This window comes from Tinamus guttatus, unplaced genomic scaffold, assembly GCF_059628265.1.
Source record: "Tinamus guttatus ecotype Peru unplaced genomic scaffold, ASM5962826v1 Tinamus_guttatus_pri_ptg000510l, whole genome shotgun sequence".
NCBI classification, from domain to species: Eukaryota; Metazoa; Chordata; class Aves; order Tinamiformes; family Tinamidae; genus Tinamus; species Tinamus guttatus.
In genome coordinates this window covers 2,270,288-2,289,577 of record NW_028289044.1, presented here as the reverse complement: position 1 = coordinate 2,289,577, position 19,290 = coordinate 2,270,288, and the positions used below count along the sequence as shown (strand labels likewise).

General features: G+C 39.4%; 1 protein-coding gene across 1 annotated transcript; it reads left to right on the top strand.

Moving 5' to 3' along the window:
* The first annotated feature begins 5 nt into the window (after positions 1-5).
* Positions 6-18,609, top strand: POP1 (POP1 ribonuclease P/MRP subunit). The gene is made up of 15 exons (XM_088533652.1): positions 6-126; positions 1,317-1,493; positions 2,361-2,536; positions 6,346-6,594; positions 7,157-7,244; positions 7,536-7,711; positions 7,880-8,130; positions 8,248-8,341; positions 9,011-9,122; positions 10,012-10,131; positions 12,911-13,026; positions 14,319-14,510; positions 15,403-15,557; positions 16,327-16,668; positions 17,851-18,609. Exons 1-15 carry the CDS (start codon positions 6-8, stop codon positions 18,503-18,505), a joined length of 3,024 nt encoding a protein of 1,007 aa, XP_088389778.1. The 3' UTR covers positions 18,506-18,609.
* The last annotated feature ends 681 nt before the right edge of the window (positions 18,610-19,290 follow it).

Here is a 19,290-nt window from a genome sequence, read left to right as displayed (position 1 = left end):
CCAGGATGTCCGCGGCGAGGGAGAAGAAGCGGGCCAAGAAGATGAGGAACCAGCCGGCCAGCGTGACCCTGCCCGCCGAGCCGGCGCCGTGCCCGCCCGCCGGGCCCGGGGCCTGCGCGCCGCCAGGTAGGGCCGAGCGCGGGGCGCCCTCGGCGCTCCCGCCTGCGCCCCGCCGCGCTCTCGGCGTGTGGTTTTCTGTTTCTTATTTGCCATTTCAATGTTCGATTTATGTATCTTGTTTACATATATATGTATTATATGTATATGTATATTATATATATATATATGTATAAGTATATATAAATCTGTGTAAAAGCAGGACATTTTTTTACTGCGAGGCCTTCAAATGTCGGCAAGTTGTGCCTTACTGGTAGAATAAAAATGCTTAAGTGTCACTACGGCCCCATTTCTGCATATTTAGGTGCCTGAAGCGGTTGTGAGCAGACAGAGTGACTCTGCAGATAACACTCGGCCCTGCTTGATGATTTGGGGATATGTTTGTAGGAGCATCATCAGCTTTCTGACCTTGGGGTGCGAAGCTTTTAAGAATACCTGTCTCTTTCCTCATACCCTCAGTGGCAGCATTTGTAGGACAATGTGAGGAGCTTGTTCAAGAAACTGATCAATCTAAAAATGATCTTTTTTTTTGTTTTGTTTTTCTTTTTTTTTTGAATCTCCTCTTCCCCTCCCCTGGCACATAGGTTGATTTTCAGTAGGGCAGCCCCTGAGCTGTATTGCCACATTTAACCTCCAGCACCAGTCCTGATGTGGGCAGGGGGATGGTGGCAAAGGCTGTCTGGGCTCTTTTCAGTCCACGTGTGTTTGCAAGTCTTATTTAAGCGTGGGAAGATTCTAAAAAAGAATGTCTGTGGTTGTGGAACGCAATTTAATGTATCAGAGGAAGAAATGGCAGGTTTGTTGACATAGTCAGACTAAAACTCAGACTAAACAGTAGTAGGAACCACCACTGAGGAGAGCTGATTAGTTTCGCTTTGATCTGTTCTTTCCTATGGCCCCCAATGCAATACAGGAGGCAAAGTCTGAATTGGCTGCCATTTTCAAACCATGCTAAAGGTACTTAATCAGCACTTGCTGCATAATAATGCAGATGTTATTTTTATTTTATACCTAATTCTTTATGTACCTAAGACATGAATTCTAACATATTTTCCAGGTACGTATGTTAAATATTTGCAAACTGTACTAAGAGAAATATGTAATGCAGTCTCTTTAGGAAAGACGTGAGAATTATCAGCCTGGATGGACTGTATTTTTTGCTACGTCTTTTTAATTCTGAGCTGTTCTACCTCCTCCAGGAGATGTTCGTTCTGAAGGTCTGTCACAGTATCAACAGCAGAAATTTTTGCATCAGTCACCTGGGACTTCCTTCAGGAAAGACCAGTATTTTCCGAAAGGGCAGAATAGAGGAGGGAGAGGGAGAGGAAGAGGAGGATGCCAGAGTGCTTCTGATGAAATGCCTCGATACATTACAGGTTTGTATTTATTAAAAAGGTCATAATTAAGTCCAGGGCAGCTTGCTAGTAATCAAGTTTTCTGACTTTGTTTTTGTGAAATAACAAAACAAGGACTGGAGCTATATTTGGCATGTGCATTTAGTCTTTTGTTTTACCGAACTTATTTTGAAAATACAAGAATATTTGTGTACTAGGAGTGACCACTAGTTTTTCAGCAAGTCCTGTCAGGCCTCTTGAGTTGAAACATTTCACTTCCTTGTAAGGAAGAATAAGGATTTTGGTGCTGCTTGCCAGCAAAATGAATTCCAAAACCTGTTTTTAATGTTGCCAGTGAAACTGCTTATCTTCATGATATGAGTTAAATACAAGTTTTCTTCTAACAGAACCTTTATTTAGGAAAGCAAAGGGACAAACTAGTTTTTCAAAATATGGCAGTGCTATGTCTATGAATATGCTTCCACAATCGTAAAGGGGATCCGCTTCTTCCTTCACTTGATTATTTGATATTTAAAAAAACACTCTTTGAGTACTGCTTCCTGTTACTACATGTTGAAGTTTTTCCACCTCTGTGAACAACACCTGAAAAGATGGCTATTGTAGTTTAATAGAAAATTACTTAATTCAAATAGAACTTCTTGGTTATACCACAACTTCCAAATTTATGCTCTTACAAGTATTTGCTTAAGCATGTCTGTAAACTTCAGAGTATCTAACGAATGGAAATTTCTTCATTAATAGACAATTAAATATTTAATTTTATCTGAAGGAGTCATTAAATTGATGTATTGTAGGAGTGTTCTGCTGGAATTCAATAGTTTAAATAGAGCGTCCCCTCTTTTGATTTTTAACAGTTGTCCTACTCTGATGTGATGGTTCTCATTCCAGCATCTACTTTTGCTCAAGCTCGTGCTGCTGAGATCAATGCCATGTTGAAGGCTGTGACGCAGAAGTCTTCGAACTCACTGGTTTTTCAGACACTACCAAGGCACATGAGGAGACGAGCGATGAGTCACAACGTCAGGCGCCTACCCCGGCGCCTCCGAGAGATTGCCAGAAAAGAGGTACAAATGCATTTGATAGTATTAGAAAAGCTACACTCCATACTGAGCAACATTTGTCAGCATTATTCTTCATCATGTGCATGTAGTTCCTTCAGAAAGCTTAACCTCTGTGAAAGCATCTTAAGAATTACTGGAGGTATCAAAAAATATTTGTGGTTGATAGCCCTCATCTAGGGCTTGAAAGGTAACTGTGGTCTTTCGAGATCTGGGTTTAATATTCTGAAAGATCTGCTCTGGACTGCAGATATTTTGAAATCTGTGGGTATGGTTAATTCGGGTAATTTGGGCTATGGTTAATTCAGGTAATTTTATCAGAACAGGAATAAACTGTCAGTAAGTTAATAGGTCCCACCAACCTGCTGTCTATGGGTGTGAGTGTTGCCTAATTTAGTGTACACCTTTTGCTTGGCTGTGCAGGCACAGGGCTTTGCTATGTAGAAAGCTTGCTGAGAAGTCCCACACATAGGCTGTGAATGGTGGTGTTCTAGCATTTTCATGATGGCTTGTTATTTGGAGATGGTGCATATGGTCAGTGTGAGGTACTTTGCTTTCAGAATTAAGGTGTTATAGCTAATGTACAGTGTTCAGTTACCTATTACTAATGTTCAAATCGGAGCTTATCTGCAAAACCTCAGTCTTTACACACTCTCAAACTTTGACTGATGTTCGGATCCAAGACATGGAAACACCTGAGTTCTAGATGTTAGTCCAAGCAGATCACTAACTACTTGGCTTCATGATTATTGAACTTCTTGAAAAGTCATTAGGGTAGTGGTGATGCGGTTGGCCACTACAGGAGGGACTGTTCTGGTGGCACTTCTGGATCCCAGGTGATCCAGGAATCCTCAGTAGCACCTGTGTAGCCTGCAGTTGGGGACTGTCTTCCTGCAGGGCTCAAGCCCTGAAAAGTTTAGGAAGTCCAGAAAAGCCCCAGAAAAGTTCATGTATCTTTGCTGAAGCTTGGAAGCTACATGAAAATCATGAGCAGGTTTGCATGCGGCACGGTGCCTACCTACTGGCTATCCCCGACTGCTCATAAAACTTTCCTTTTGGGGCAGTATCTCAGGGTTTAGTGACAATGCTCCCATATAGTTGCATGGTCCTTACGTGCTATGCAATTACTGTGTGTGGTGATGGTTTGTTTGATGGGATTTTTTGGTGGTATTTTTTTTTGGTTTTGTTTTCTAGGTTCAATAGAATTTCGTTGTGTCTTCTCTAATGTTTGACGTACATCATTTTTTCTCTAGACACTTGTTAGAGTGATTAAATGGGTTTGAGAAATTTTCTCTGTGTTGAGGTTGACTGACTGACGTGATTTCTTACATTCTTTTTTTCCCTTGCTTTGCCTTTTTCAAGTTCTCTGAGATCTTTGCCCCTTCTCCATGGGTTCCTGAAGGTAGTTGTTCATGATTCAGAAATGGCTTCAGGCACTTTTGCGGATGCTGATCAGAGTGTGCTTTATTGGATCTCCACAATGATGGACCTCCCTTTTCATTGCTCTACACAGCCTTCCTTTTTCTTTGTTAGTAGTGGCAGGAGAATTCATGCAATTTGGCCTCTTTCATGAAAACATTGAAGACATTAAGTATCTTGCATCATTCGTCATGAGGTCTGTCTTTGCTAAGTAATAGTGATTTCTTTATGCCTCATTCTTATGTCTCCTGCACTTTTTGATTCCTTTATGTAGTAGCCTTTCTGACTTCTTTGTACATGCTCACATCTAGTGTCAGGTGCTTGTTTCCACTCATGGTATGATTTTTCTCAGATTTTTTAGGTTACTTGTCTCTGGTGCAGTTATATCTCTCTTGGTATGTTTTCTGTCCAGGGGTCTTTTGGTGGAGTTTGTTAGTTTATAGTTGTTTGTGTAGTTAATTTACTTGTATTCTTTTTATCCCATTTCTTGCAGTTTTGACATCTGTTGAGCTATTGCCTTTTCTAAAGGCCTTCCTGTGAGTTCTCACTGTATTAAGTTACTTCAATCAGGTCCACTGTCATGATTCTGCTGCAATTTCTTCTGTTTTTTAGATCCTTTATCATAAATGCTTTCAACCAAACACTTATCCAGACCATCTCATATGTCTTCATAACCTTGAAGGCAAACATATTTTTTGTCTACAGTACCGCATTTTTTTCCTAATCATTTTTCTGAGTAAATCAGATATTTATCTACCATTTTCCAGTGGCAGATCTTGCTTACTCTGAGGCTGAGTGATGTCAAGGGTCATGACTTGGGATTTGTTTTAATTTTCTTGCATTTCTCTTTTGACATCTTGGTTTGCTTTAGTGTTTAGTGACCTATAACACTCTTATTCCCTCCAGATCCCAAAGGAGCACACAACTATTTTTATAACCAAAGACCTCTTGCTAACTGCTCCTTGGTGAGTTTAGGAAGGACATCCGAAGATACGCTTTTTTTGGTCATATGAATCCCTTTTTTTCTAGCACTTCTCTTTGCAAAAAGAAAACCTAACTCTTAAGAGAGTCAGCCATGCATTCAGTCCTAGTAATTTTGTTTGTGACTGGATGTTTATTCGGAGGTTGATAAGCAATTGCCAGTACCCTGTCCTTGTTCACACTTGCACCTTGCAGAAATGCTCAGTATCCTCATGTGCTAGCTGGCAGTCTTCTTAATGCAGTATCTATGGTTCTAAGGGGCAGGTGAATTAGAGATAGATTTCTGTGACTCCTGGTGCTCAGCATATTATCGCATAAGACTAGGTAATTTGCCAATCTGGGCTGTGCAACAGGTAATTTGGGCAGAAGAGGGATTAGCGAGAGATTTTATTTAGCTCTCAGTTGTTGTTTCTTTTAACAGCACAAGAAAAGTCATTGCCTTATTTCTTCTAAAAAATTATCTGGTAAAGTTCATCTTTCTTTGTATACCTCAGTACAGGAGAGAAATTATTTTCTAATATGTGGCCAGTACCTAAATTATTTACAATTTTTTTTTTATACCCAGTAGGAGCAATGAATAAGACTGTCTTTATGAAACCGAAAATCCATCTTAAAATGGTTGGGTACTTTCTTAACCTTAAAATCATTTTGAAATTATTTTGACATTTCTTTAACTGTCTTTTGTTTTTAGTTGTTGGTAGCATGTTAACTATGTTGCATTTCTTGTGTTCACCCAGTTCAGGTGTCTCTAAAAAGATTAGTGTATTTAATAAAGGACTTACTTCAAACCTAGATTTTGATAAAGTTATGGGAGTGTTAAGGTGGTGTAGCCAAATACTGTACCATTGACAAGATGGACAACAACCAAATGTTATGTTTATTATGCCAAGATTTTTCTTGGGCTATAATTCTCTTGGAAAATTCAGAAGCTAGATTCAGCATGCTTCCCTTTAAATGTCCCTCTTGTGAAAGGCGAGTCTGTTAAACAGAGCAGAATAGAGCTGAATGAAGAGTCTGTAGTGCTTCTTTACGACTTCTAATCTCCAGGTGTTCCTAAAGTCATGGGGTTTTTTTGTGTGTGGAGGATGTTTTGATGATGAATAAAAAGTTCAAACAGGAGGTGGCAAATCTTACTGTTCACTGGTAAGTTTCTCAATGTGGGGAACTAGATTTATCTATAGGTTCTATGCATGTTTATCTATAGGTTCCAGTCAAACCATGATGCACATGTGTATATAAAATTTTCAGTGTTAGTTATCTTCAAATGAGGCGGTAGACTTACAAATAACTAATATCGGAATACAGTATAACTCAAGCTATGCTGGTATTTCCTGTATCCTCCTATATGTTAATCCCTTCTGTCAATATAAGTTTCTGAGTCTGAGTTTTGCTTCATTTTACTCTTTTAAACCCAGGCAGAGAAAACTGTGCATCAGAAAAAAGAACAATCCAAAGCGAAATGCCGCAAAGCCAGAAGGCGCCACATCAACTTGGTAGCAGAGTTTAATCGCAGGCAAAGAAAGAATATATGGCTGGAAACACATATTTGGCATGCAAAGAGATTTCACATGATAAAGAAATGGGGATACTGTTTAGCGGATAGACCTACAGAGAAGTGCTACAGGGCTTGTTACCGAGCCATGACAAAGCACTGTCTTCTTCAGGTACCACGTTTGCATTTATTTTCTTTGTTATTTTGCCAAGGAAGAATAATTGGCTGTTTGGTTATAATGAATATTTCTGTCTCTTTGAAGTGCTGTTATATCAACTGTTAATAGCTAAGTATGAAGTGAGTAATTCCATAACTATAATCAAGGGTGGGAAGCATCAGAGGGAATAAGATGAACCTTTAAGGGAGTCTTATATATTCGAATGGCAAGCTGGACTGAAATATGACATCTTGCTGAATTAAAGCTGAGAGATTCAGTGGATCCCTCTATGAGCTTCCTGAGTAGGATGTTGCTGAAGACAGACACTCTGTTGCATGACCTTTTTTGTCTGTTGGCTTGAGAGGCAAGTTAGCCCTGGAATAAGAAATGCTTGTAAGCCCGCTTATATCTCACAATTTTAATTAAAAAAAATCACTACTCGATGCCTCTTTTACTAAAATTATAATGCCTGAAAAGTTACTACTTTGCTGTAAAGTCGTTAAGCTCTATCTGGTACTTCTTTGTCAGGTTCACTTTAAAGAGTTATTCTGACTTTAGCACTATCCTGCTATTTCAGGATTTATCATATTATTGTTGTCTGGAGCTGAAGGGTAAAGAGAATGAGCTTCTGAAGCAGCTTGCTCGAGTGTGCAGTCCTGACACAGGTAATAGTTAACTATTTTGAAGTAAAGTTAAGATTCTGAGTAGACTAAAGTATGACTCATGTTTTTCTTTCTTAAATATCTTACTGAAACCAATCTGAATAACTGTAACTGAGTTGGTATTCAGTTGTGATTTTCGTTGGAAAACCTATTTGATATGTCTCACACCAGGATCAGACTTTTCAATTGTTTATTTAAAAAAATCCTGCATGTATCCTTTATTTGGTACTGTCCCAACAGGCAGTATTTTTTTAAGAGACTACTTTGATTTTCAATAAGTATGTTTTTCTTTAGGGTTAACATTCGGAACGGACTTTTGTCTGTCTGGAAGATTCCAGGGTTCCCTGGACCTTTACCGGGCAGATCGTTATCCTGAGGATTTGCTTGGCCCTGTTACATTTATTTGGAAACCCAGGGATGTGTCTGAAAACAGACAGTTATGGATCTGGATGCATCCAGCTCTCAAACAGGTATTTTGTTCCTTGATCTCCATTTTTTTCATGCACTGAACAGCAAAATTAAGATTATTCCTTTAAGTTTGCACAGGAAAATAAAATGATGTATATAATTCTTAAAACTCTACTTAAGATTTGCAGTACACTGCTTATCCTCTTATCAAATTTTTCATTTATCCGTAGGATATACTGAGTGAGTTAAAGGCGATTTTTCAGTGTTCAGAGCCTGAAGAAATCTGTATTCCTGAACCATGTGCAACATTAATTCAAGAGGAAAAACAAACAGATACTGCTGTGAGCCTCGGCAAGAAAAGGAAGAAGGAAGATAAAGAGGGAGAAAAAGATGTGCCAGTGAAAAAAATAATCGGTGATGGAACTAGAGATCCACTGCAGCCCTACTCCTGGGCCTCGCCAGCTACTGGCATTGTGATCAGGTTTGTTCATAGCAGGATCAGGAGCGGTGACTCTTGGACAGCGTTCAGACTTGCTTTCCCAGTACTCTGTTCTGCACTGTGTGGGTGCCACTAATGGGGAAATTCCCTCTGTTTCAGTGATCAAACTATGGAGATTCTCAGATACCGGCTGATTGGCCCGTTATCACACTCGGTCCTTGCAGAGACCCTCAAAGCTGCTGCTCTACAAACAGTAAGGAAGTCAACAGTTTGGATACTACTGTGATTTTAATAAGCACGTGTCTAGAATGTGCAAATTCAGTAGTTGTTTTTGTTTTGTTTTGTTTTTGTTTTGTTTTGTTTATTTTTTGCAGTAGTGATGTATTGGGTGGAGAGGCCTCGAATAACCTGCATTCTTTGTCAAGTTGTAAGTTCAACTTCTTGAGCAATGAGTTAGAGCACTCTAGATGACAAGACATGTTATAGAAAGCTTCCATGTTGTAAATCAAATACTTATTTTTTTCCAGGATTTAGTATTTTGTCCATTTCTTGGCGGATAGCATCACTCAGGTTTTAATATTTCTTTGTTTCTTGCAGCAAGCATGAGGAGGCCATGAAATCCCTGGTTTTCTATAAGAAATCATTAACTACAGACCTGGGAAGCATTTTAGGTTGTTTTGGGTAGCGTTTGTTTGTTTGTGTTGGAACACAGGTTAAACCAACCTTGCTTATAGGGAGGTACTGTAAAATAGAGTATAGGAATAAATACGCTTTCTGCTCAAGCATCAAGAAAAGTATATTTTTAAACTTGAAGAGGAGGGAAGTGACTATAGTGATTAAGGCAACTGGCAGTGAATTCATACTGATAGAAAATGCTAAATAACCACTTGAGTTTAGCTAGATGCTTCTTTTTGTTTTCCAGGAGATGGCGGATTCAGAGACAGAACTTAATAACTGGTGGGTAGAAAGCTGCAAGGACTCTGAAAAAGTATCTCTTCATCAGCGTCAAACTGCTATTTTTGAGCTATTAGAAGGTATTTGGGAGCGTGGGTGGTATGGGAGGGAGGGAAGGGAAAATCCTCTTAAAATCTGCTGGTGGAAAAAATGGCATGCCAAGTTAGCTGTAATTTGGAAATGCTTATTCTTTACTTAATCAGAAATCATCCAAGTGAGGAGATAGTTGGGCAGTTACTGTTGTGTGTCAAAGATGTAGGAACTGTTAGATTGATTTATTTAAAGCAATAGTAATTCTCTGTGTAGTCCAAAATCTTAATCGATTCAGATTTCAGATGCTGAAGAGCTATACAGTGCAACATATACTTTCATAGTCTCCCATTCACATCCTTAAGTAAGAAAATACCTCTACAAGTAAAATGGTAGGCTTCCACCGAATTGAAAGTATTATTTATTGCTTTATAGATTTTTACTCTTACAAAATGGTTGTATATTTGGCAGAGATATATAAAGTATCATAAAGTTAACATCATCTCTTCACCTTCTAGCGCTGAAACAGGTAAGGAACTGCCTCTGGTAGATTCACTCAGTACTTGAGCTATCTGAGGTGAGGCACTTGATGGAGATGTGGAAAAACTTGTAAAAACATGTTTTACTTTCTCTCAAAGGAGAGGAGTTTGTTTTCTAAGAGTTTTGTCAAATACAAAGGATGAATATAGTCCTTAAGTTGTGAGAATGACTTCACTTATATGAATCTTACTACGAAGTAGCTCTTAAGCTGCTATTGCTGTCTCTGTTACTGGGCATTTAACAAGCACTGGAGAGTTTTCAAAACATGCGGAGTACTGTGGATTGCTTTTCTGGCCATGTCGCATCCCTTCAGACAAAAATGCGCAGGACAGTGGTGCAGAAAAGCATCAAAGCTTTATTAGTGGTTTCTTCACAGTGTCAATCTGTGTATTTTTTAAGGGATAAGTTCACCTGCAGAAATGCTAGCAGGTACAATACTGGGCCTGACTGTTGGAGATCCTCGTGTCAACTTGCCAAAGAAGAAGACAAAAACCATGCCTGACCCTGAAAAATACAAAGGTAAAGTGCCCCACTTATGCTGTGCCTCTCACCAACTGGCGCAGGCAAGGGATACCATTTTTTCTACAGCTCTGTTATCATTTACTGTGATATTCCACTGATTCTATCTGGCTCTTTCCCTGTAGCATTCAAATTTGGAATTTTCTTTCCTCTTTCAACAGCACCGGTCAGAAACAGCTTGAAGGTTCTGTAGGTTTAAGAACAGCAATTGTGAGGGAGGGACTTGCACCAAAGCTGGTCTTGTGCTCAGTGGAAGCCTCTGTCTGACCATACAGATGATCCAGGTTCGAATCCTGGCAAGGCCAACCAGGTGCTAAAAGCTACTCAGAAGTTTTTTTTTTTTTCACTTTAGTGTACCGGGTGCTGTATATTTTTCCCTCAAAGCTACCTGCTTTTTCATGTTTATCATCTTTGAATGATGAAATTCCAGGGCAAAAAAGAGCAGTGCAAGAGGAGCCTGTCAGATAGCTGAGGTATTAGGCATGTTTGCAAGTGAAGGGTGCATGCATGACTTCAGAAACTTTCATTTTAAAAATAGTTTATATAGCACTTCAGGCAGGTTGAATTTGAATGTCCTTGAAACGTGTGCAAGAGCGTATACAAGAGAGTCAGTATATGAACAGCTATGCAGGTATTTCCAGCTAGGTGACTGGATGCACTGTCTCACCTAATATGTGCAATACAACAGCTGGATAGCAAACAGTAGTAAATAGGACAAGTGAAAGGTTCCAGAGATTTTAAAATACTTCATTTTCCTGGCAGCTTGTTCCAAGATGTTAAAATAGAACAATATCTGTCACTTAAATCAGGTTGCACACTAATTTCAGTTACTCTCTTTTCTCTGTACAACTCTTTCCCTGCCTGGATTTTCTTATATCCTCCTAGGCTCTGTGTCTAGAACAGCCTTTCTCCTGCTAAATTCGTTCTGCTTAATGATAAATGTTCCAATATAAAATGTTGCTGCACATGTGACTCCTGCTTTGGTTCCCTCCTGCTAAGTAAGATAAGTACTTGTTTACAGATACCGATTTGAGCTGGTATTGAGTTAGCAACCACAAGAAGTAATTCCCCTCCTTCACTCTGCTTGTCATGTCTGGGAAGATGTGCTCAAGATGGCAAGATCTGCAGAAGGTTTCCGGGCAGTTTACTGCAGATTGCTCCTCCTGCAGTAACTTCCCTTCCACTGCAAGAGCCGATTGTCCCGCAGGAAGGAGGGCCATGGTAAAGAGGTGATGATGTAAGATAGCAAGTCAAGAAGAAGGTACCTATGCCCTTTTTTCCTGTGGATGGCCAGAAACGACCATCTTTGAGGTCTTTATGCTTTGGTGATACCCTTCACTGGCATGTGCACAAAAGAAAAAAAGCCTTCTAAACCACATTCAGAAAAGGTAGCATTACTTTCTGGTTCTTTTTGTTTGTTTGTTTGTTTTTGTTTTGTTTTGATCTCCTCATGAACTTAAAACTGCATCTGCCCTCTCTGACTGTTGTTCAGAGTAGGGAGAAGGTCCTTGATCAGCTAACGGGAAGAGGTAAGCTGCAAATGGCTTCTACTCAGGCCCTGCTGCAGGAGTTGCTGTTACACAAACAGGGCACTACTACATAGGAGTAGATAGAAGGATGAAGGAGGATTGCTGTCATGTGGCAGAATATCAAAGGGACATCGTGGTAAGGGAGCAGGAAAGGGATGGACGGCCTTACAAGAGGGTAAGGAGTGAATAGGACAGTTTAATGGTTTCGCAAGGAAAGAGGCTGCTGTTTTCCATGTTCCCACCAGAATCTCTATCTGATGCTGCATAGGAATAGTTACAGGATTGCTCATGATTTCCTGCCTACCTATTAAACGTGCAATGGGGGCGTCCTGTGGGAGGGTAGTTACTTCCCTACCTAGGAAACTGAGGACTCTGGTCTAACTAACAGTCTCTACTCTGCCTCAGGGGGTGTTGTTAGGTGTCAGTTAGAAAGTTACTGTTACCCTCCAGAGATTGCTGTTCCTAACCTAATTGTGCAGCTAGTTCTGCAACAGCTACTCCCTGTGCTACCTCTGCTTTTGTGGGTCTCCTTATTTGAGTAGTTAAGAAGAGAAGTTTGACTTCTGAGATATTTCTAGGAGAGTAATCCATGTTGGAGTATTAAAATAAGCTACTTCCTACTTCTTCAATTTTCTAATCACACAACCGTTAGACTGTGCAAATATAACCAAAGTATAATGCCTTCCTCAGGGTGTGGAACCTGAAAAGAGCAGGGAGTGGGAAGCTATTGCTGAGTAGGTAGTTGCATGCTGGTCAGATTTATTTAGAACCATTTCCTGTGTGTACGCTCTCTAAAAGTTATGTTTGCTTCTCTTACAAGTTTGCTAGGGAAACTTGTTTCAGGGTTTGTAACGTTGCTCTGACTCTTACAAAATGCAGTGAGCTTCATTCACTTCCTTGAAAGGTCAAATACCAGAAGAGTAAAAGTGTAAATATTCAAGATGTAAGTTATTTTGCCCAAAGGTCTTGTAATTTGTACTACGAAATGTCTATTCATAAGAGAACAGCAGGTTAGTTCTATGAAATAAAGTAACAGGTACTGTATTTTGTATTTTGTATTTGAAAAAAATCTTATGTTTTAAGACAGTAAGGTATTCCAGAAGGTGTGATGCTTGTTAAGTTTTTAAATAGTTTTTCCCTAGTTCTCTGCATATTTGACTTGTGATATTTGGGTGATTTTTTTTTTTTTGTAATTTGATACTTAAGAAATTAAAATGTGAACTGTGTTTAAAGGCTGTTTTCTTTTGTAGATTATGATAAAGTTAGAACACTGACCTTTGAAGGTATACCTTTAGAATGTGCTCACAGCTTTATTTGGGACCAGGACATCCGTAAGAACGTCACTGAAAATAAAATCTCAGAGCAGGTAAATAACAATGCGGATCGCCATGGAAAATGGTTAGTGAGAACATAACACTTGTGTAAATCAGAGACATGTAATTTCCTAATGTAGTGGTATTCTTGCATATCTATTGTTCATGATTCAATCACATTAAAAAAAATAAAGCTTTATTGGATTGTTTGCAGGACTAAATAACTAGATTTTTATATCTAAAAGGTTTGTAACTGGATTTTCCTGACTTACCTTGACGCATTTGAAGCAGATGGGAATGAAGTGATCAAGAGAAGCTCTGTCCTCAGGCCTAGTTAGGAGGATTCTCTTGATGAAAGATTTGATGGAGATAAAACTAAATTCCTAGCAGAGGAAACTGGCTCTCAACTGTAACAAACTGTGCTGTGGGCATTCTGGCTGATATCTGTGATTTGTTGACAGCTCTAAATGTGCTGTTAGTTTTGAAACCCTTTAGCTTGATGTTTTTCATAACAAACTGGTAATAAAGAAGCAACCCACAAATGCATAGGCAAAAATGTGATATAGCCATGAGTGCTCTCAGCAGTGCTGTAATCAAAAAGAGAAAGAAACATCTCTAAATATTCTCATGATGCACATGAGACGTGTGGTCCTTCAAACTGTCTGCCTTAGGGTAAAAAAAGCAGATACTTCCAAAATACTACACTTGGGGCAAGCACTCGTTGGCAGAGTTTATATGCACATGATGGTCTTTTGTATCCTGTCGTGAACTACAATGCTTACCTTAGAATGGCTGACACAAAAGGGACGTGTAAAATTGCATTCTGTTGATCTGTTTTTGTTTTGTTTTTCACAAAGATATTTTTATTAATTTGTTACCATAGTGATTACTAAAGCATCTGGGACAGTGTGCTTTACATGAAATAGAGTCATGACAAAATGTTCTTCCCCTGTTCCTGGCTGTAGATCCGATTTGCTCTGTGTTTGGACAGACTGTTTGAAAGCACCTACTCTGTCTGATCTTGGGCCAAACTACTTGATATTTATCAAGTTGCAATACTTTTTTTTCCTCCTTTGTATACGCTCTATATTTTTGCCTTGTGTTTCAGGACTTGCCTTCCCTGAAGGTCTGTGATAAGACAGAAAGAAAAGAAAGGTGCTTAATCCTTTTTTAAAGGCATTTTTCATTCCCAAATGAAAGTCAATTCGAACACGTAGCATACTAATTTATACTAGCTAATTCACCCTTTCCAGTTACAAGATCACCTCATGTCTGTATCTCAGGAAGATATCTAGAAGATGAAAAAATGGTTACTAACTTACAGAAAATGTCTTCTCTTTTTCAGGATTTAAACCGAATGAGAAGTCAATTACTGGTGCCTGGATCACAGCTTGATTTGGGTCCTTCTGAATCTAAGATTCCTGTCCTGTTGGTGCAGCACCCAGGGAAAATGGCTGGAGAAGATCGACCAGGATGGGGGAGTGGCTGGGACATCTATATCCCAAAGGGCTGGGGCATGGCTTTCTGGATTCCTTTGGTAAGTGACTTTCAGAGCATACTGCAAGCAACCACAAGTAGTATCATGGTTTGAAGCGTGGACTTGAGAGAGTACTTAACATCGTTCAATTGATTCACAATCACAGGATCAAAATCCCCCTTTAAAGAGGATGAATGAACCGGGGCCTAACAGGAGCTTCTTAAAAGCTTAAAAATAAATAAGCAGTAGCTTTCAATATCTTCTGTAGGATATAATTCTGCTGACATGGAAGTTTGAAGTGGAAATAACAGTTGAGGGGGAGTAAGGAGAGAAAGCTGATGATATACGGCTCTTTGCTTTTGTGCTTCTTGGTGTCTCTAAAACTAAAGATAAACCTTTTGGTATCTATAGCTAGTGCACCTCCGGCTTGGCTCTCTCTTCTACACTGTCTGCAGATTCGTTGCGCTTGATTTTGGGGGGAGTTTGAAATAACAATCTTCAAGTTAAGCTGAGTACTCCTCTGGTACTCTTTGGACTCTTCTGCTTTGAATATTCAGATGGCTGTTTTTAATGCCTTTCTGCAACTAACTTAAACTTTTGAATGTGTGTGAGGAACAATTGCAATGATCTCTGTTGTACAGTAAAAATAAATGGACAGTGACTTTGTAAGATTAATATGATATTCCTGGCAACACTTACAATCACAATTTATGATATTCTCTTCAGTTTTGTTATAGTTTTTTCCAGAATTAAATAGCATAACAAACTTATTTCTTTATTGTGGAAATGAAGTTCAGAACTGTGCAAGCCATACGTGAAGTTGATTTTTGAAAGTTAAAGGGATAGACTCTCCATTTTGCAAGATAGTAGCTTCAGGGGTGTTCATACTTTGTTTCAGTTAAGAACCTGAAATCATTATAAACACAGTCTTTGGGTTTTGTTTTTATAACAGATATATCGAGGTGTACGGGTCGGTGGCTTGCAGGAGGGATTGAAACACTCTGAATATAAAAGGACACCTCATACTCCAAATGACTATCCAGACTGTCCTGCAGGAATCCAGTTTGCCAAAGAACTGGAAAACAGTCTTCTTGAAAAATTCAAACGGTAATATTAAATTCAGGATAGATGATTAGAAAACCAATAATAGATACTGCTTAAAATATTTTCTCGATTATCTGTTGTGCTCATTTAGAATTCTATTTTATGAAGATCTTTCACTAGTCTTTTTAAATCCTAGTATAATAAAATAAACCAATATGTATATAACAGAAAAGTTCTGCTAAACGAGGCGTGTAAATTAACTTAAGCCTTCTATTCCCAGAGATATGCTCAATTATAAGGCTGTAAAAAGGCTGCATAACACAATAAAATAAAACTATTTCAAGCTCCCTTAGCAGCAAATGAGGAGGTAAGAGCAGGCAAAGGCAGAATATTAAAGTGTATGTGAAGTAGTAAAGAATAAAATGAGCAAAGAGGTATTTCAGTTTAATAAACATGGAACTCTTGACAGCTGGAAGCATCCTTTGGATGAGCAGGTGTCAGGCTCCCTTCAGCTAGGAGGGAGAAGTAGGAGAAGTTTAGAGGAAAAGACAGTGGTGTAAATCACAGTAGATAGAAATATCCAGCATGGCTGAAAGGATATGGAGGCCAGAAATATAGCAGCATTGTGCCAGAGTAGAAGTTCTAAATAATAAAAATTCTTTCTCGATGAGATTGCAAAGTGAATGCCCAGTTAAATTCCTCTCTGCGTACTTATTTTTGAAAAAGGAAAATGTTCATGGCATGGCAAAGTGGCAAAGCCTTTCAAAGTGGCAAAATGCCTTCCAAAGTGTTAGCCAAGGGCTGAATCTTACTTATTTCATTTGTCTTTTAGACGTCCACCTGCCAAAAGGTCAAATTATGTCAAGCTGGGCACGCTGGCCCCTTTCCTCTGTCCTTGGGGGCAGCTGACAAAGAACTGGGAAGAAAGAATGAAAGCTTCAGGGGAATTCGTATGTCCTTCCTTGCCACACACTGAGAGCCCTTCAACTGAAGGGCAAGGCCTTTCTGACCCCAAACCAGAAGTGGTCGAAGAAGCTTCACCTGAGACTGACAAGGTGGAAGAGGCCATGGAAATAAGCTCTGAAGGTGCCATAATGACAGAGGATGTTGCAGACACCCAAGACTTTGGTGAGAGAGATGAAACTACGAAAAAGAGTATCTTTATTGTTCTCAGGTATGTCAAAATGACACGGGCATGTGGGGTGATATTTCTTTATCAGAAATAAACGCATTTAGCCTGGAGAAGAGAAGGCTTGGGGGATCTTACCGATGTGTATGAATATGTGATAGGAGGGTGTCAAGAGGATGGGGCCAAACTCTTCCCAGTAGTGCCCAGTGACAGGACAAAAGGCAATGGGCACAAACTAAAAGGCAGGAAATCCTTTCTGAGCACAAGAAAACTCTTATTCACTGTAAAGACTGGAACAGGCTTCCCAGAGTGGTTGTGGAGTCTCCATCCTTGGAGACTGACCAGATACAATCCTGGGCAACCTGCTCCAAGTGATGCTGCTCAAACAGGGGGTTGGACTAGATGATCTCCAGAGGCTCCTTCTGACCTTGACTATTCTGTGAGCTGGGGAAAGAAAGAACTCGGCCTTAAGTATTAAGATGAGAGAATGATTGAATTGAACTGTAGTGAAGTGAAATTTAGAAAGTTTTGCTGTGGATCAGTCTTCCTTTTTGAGTGGAAATCCTTCATTCTTCTTCCCACAGTGAGGTTGGTGGCTAGATGAAATTAGTAACTCTTAAATAACACTCCTGAGTTTAGGATTTCCTGGCAGTTGGCATATTCTGCCTGCTTGCAGTTAGACTGTTCTCTAGAGACTCATATCTGTAATTTTAAAACTGTTACTCTCCATATATTTTGTCATTCTTTTTTTTTTCTAATACATTATCAGAGATGGTTCTTGCACTGCTTACAACATCTATAGAGCAAATGGATAATCTTCTGCATTCCAGTGCAATGCATGAGGGCAATAACACTTGAAGAGAAGTGCCTGAATGCAGGACTTTCATTTTTGTGTAGTTAGCATGGAAAGGGAATAAAGGCAGTTCTGGACTGAATGGAGGTCATTAAAGGTTCTAGTGCATTTGTGAGTAAAACTTTAAAAAAGTACTTTAAAAAAGTAATCTGTTTTTCTAAAAAATAGCTCTGCATATGAATTCTTATCTTTTTTTTTATGCTAAGAGTGATAAAAACATTAGCTGGCAAGGATGCAGAAAGTCCCGGGCCTTTTTAATCATGACCTGGTAGATATGCAGGGGTCTGGATTTCTCTAGTACTATTAGTAAATATTCCTAACTTCTCTTCTCTCTCTTTTTTTTTTTTTTTTTCATATACATACATATATAATAGAAATGAGAAATTACTAATGCAGTTATCAGCCTGGTGCTATCCCACTTCTGGAAAGGATCGTCGAGTCCGCCTCGTTTCCAGGCTGGGGCAGGAGGAAATGACTGAACGTGCCATTCTGCCAATCTTGCTGAGCTATCCGAGGGCTCTGGTGTGGGTCAGCTTGTCTCTCTTGAGAAAGGGGAACCCTGAATTACATGCTATGATTTGCATCCCCACAGAGGAAGATTTGCTGCATCTAAGCAAAGACCAGCTCTTCTGTGGTCCTCAAGAACCCAAACATTGTGACATATTTAAGAACAAGATACAAAGACTAAAAAAGCAGCAGAAGAAGAAGGCTAATGTGAAGGATCTAGAAAGTGACCCTCCTGGTGTTTCAGATGAAGAAATAACTGAGGAACGTAAAGATCTAATTCTTGGTTTATGGGCAGACCCTCTCCCAGATGTTACTTCCCACTGCTCCAGGACTCTCCTTGGATATGTCACTCGAGGGGATTTTTCCCTGGCTGTGGGCTGTGGAGAAGCACTAGGTTTTGTTAGCGTGACAGGATTGCTTCATATGTTACACAGCCAGCCCACAGATAAGAAAGGGCTTGTTTTGTTGAGAACTCCTGCATCCCTACAGTACAGGTTTGCGAGACTTACTATTGAGGTGTAAGTATCATTGCAATGCAGTAGAATGCCAAAAAATACCAAAGAAAGTCTCTGTTTCCCGTCCTCAGCAGCCCTCCTGATGTGTCCCAAAGTTGAGGAGGTGATTCTGTCCTCCAACGAAGTCTTGAGGCATATTAAATAATTGGAAAACTTTACTCATGAAAATAACTAAAGAATAGACAGGCATAGTATTACTTTTGATGTCTTCAGTGCTAAGGATTTCTAACAGCAACAGGTCCATTATGATCTTTGTTTTTGTCTAAGAGATATATTGTTCTTTTTTATCTCAGAGCATTGCGTGCTCTAACAGTACTTAAGCAGAAAAATCGTGCTTTTCCCTTTAGGAATCCTATGGTCAGGTGGCAGGTGGATTGTATCCTAGCAGGTCATTGTTTACTTGTAAGTGCATGTGACTCGGGCCTGTATATTCAGCAAACATCTTTTGCCTGCTCCTTGTATCTGAATATATGTGGCTAATTTGGAATAGAGATAAGTAGACAAATCTAGTGTAGAAAGCAGAAGGAACTTAGTTTGGTGGAAAAGATCTGTGCTTAAAGGAAATGCCAATAAAAGGTAGTCTGGCTGCAAAATACTGGAGTGGAGCAACTCAAGCTCTAAGTTGGAAGGTGTATCAGTTTCCCTCTCTAAGAGAGAAAATTCTGTTTTTTCAAGGGCAGTAAGTCTTTCACATTTAAATTGCAGTCAGCAGGTCTGTTTACATTTTCTGTTAATAATGGGGGTATTTTGTTTACTTAAAACATGACTTTATTTTTTTATGGCATGTGCTAG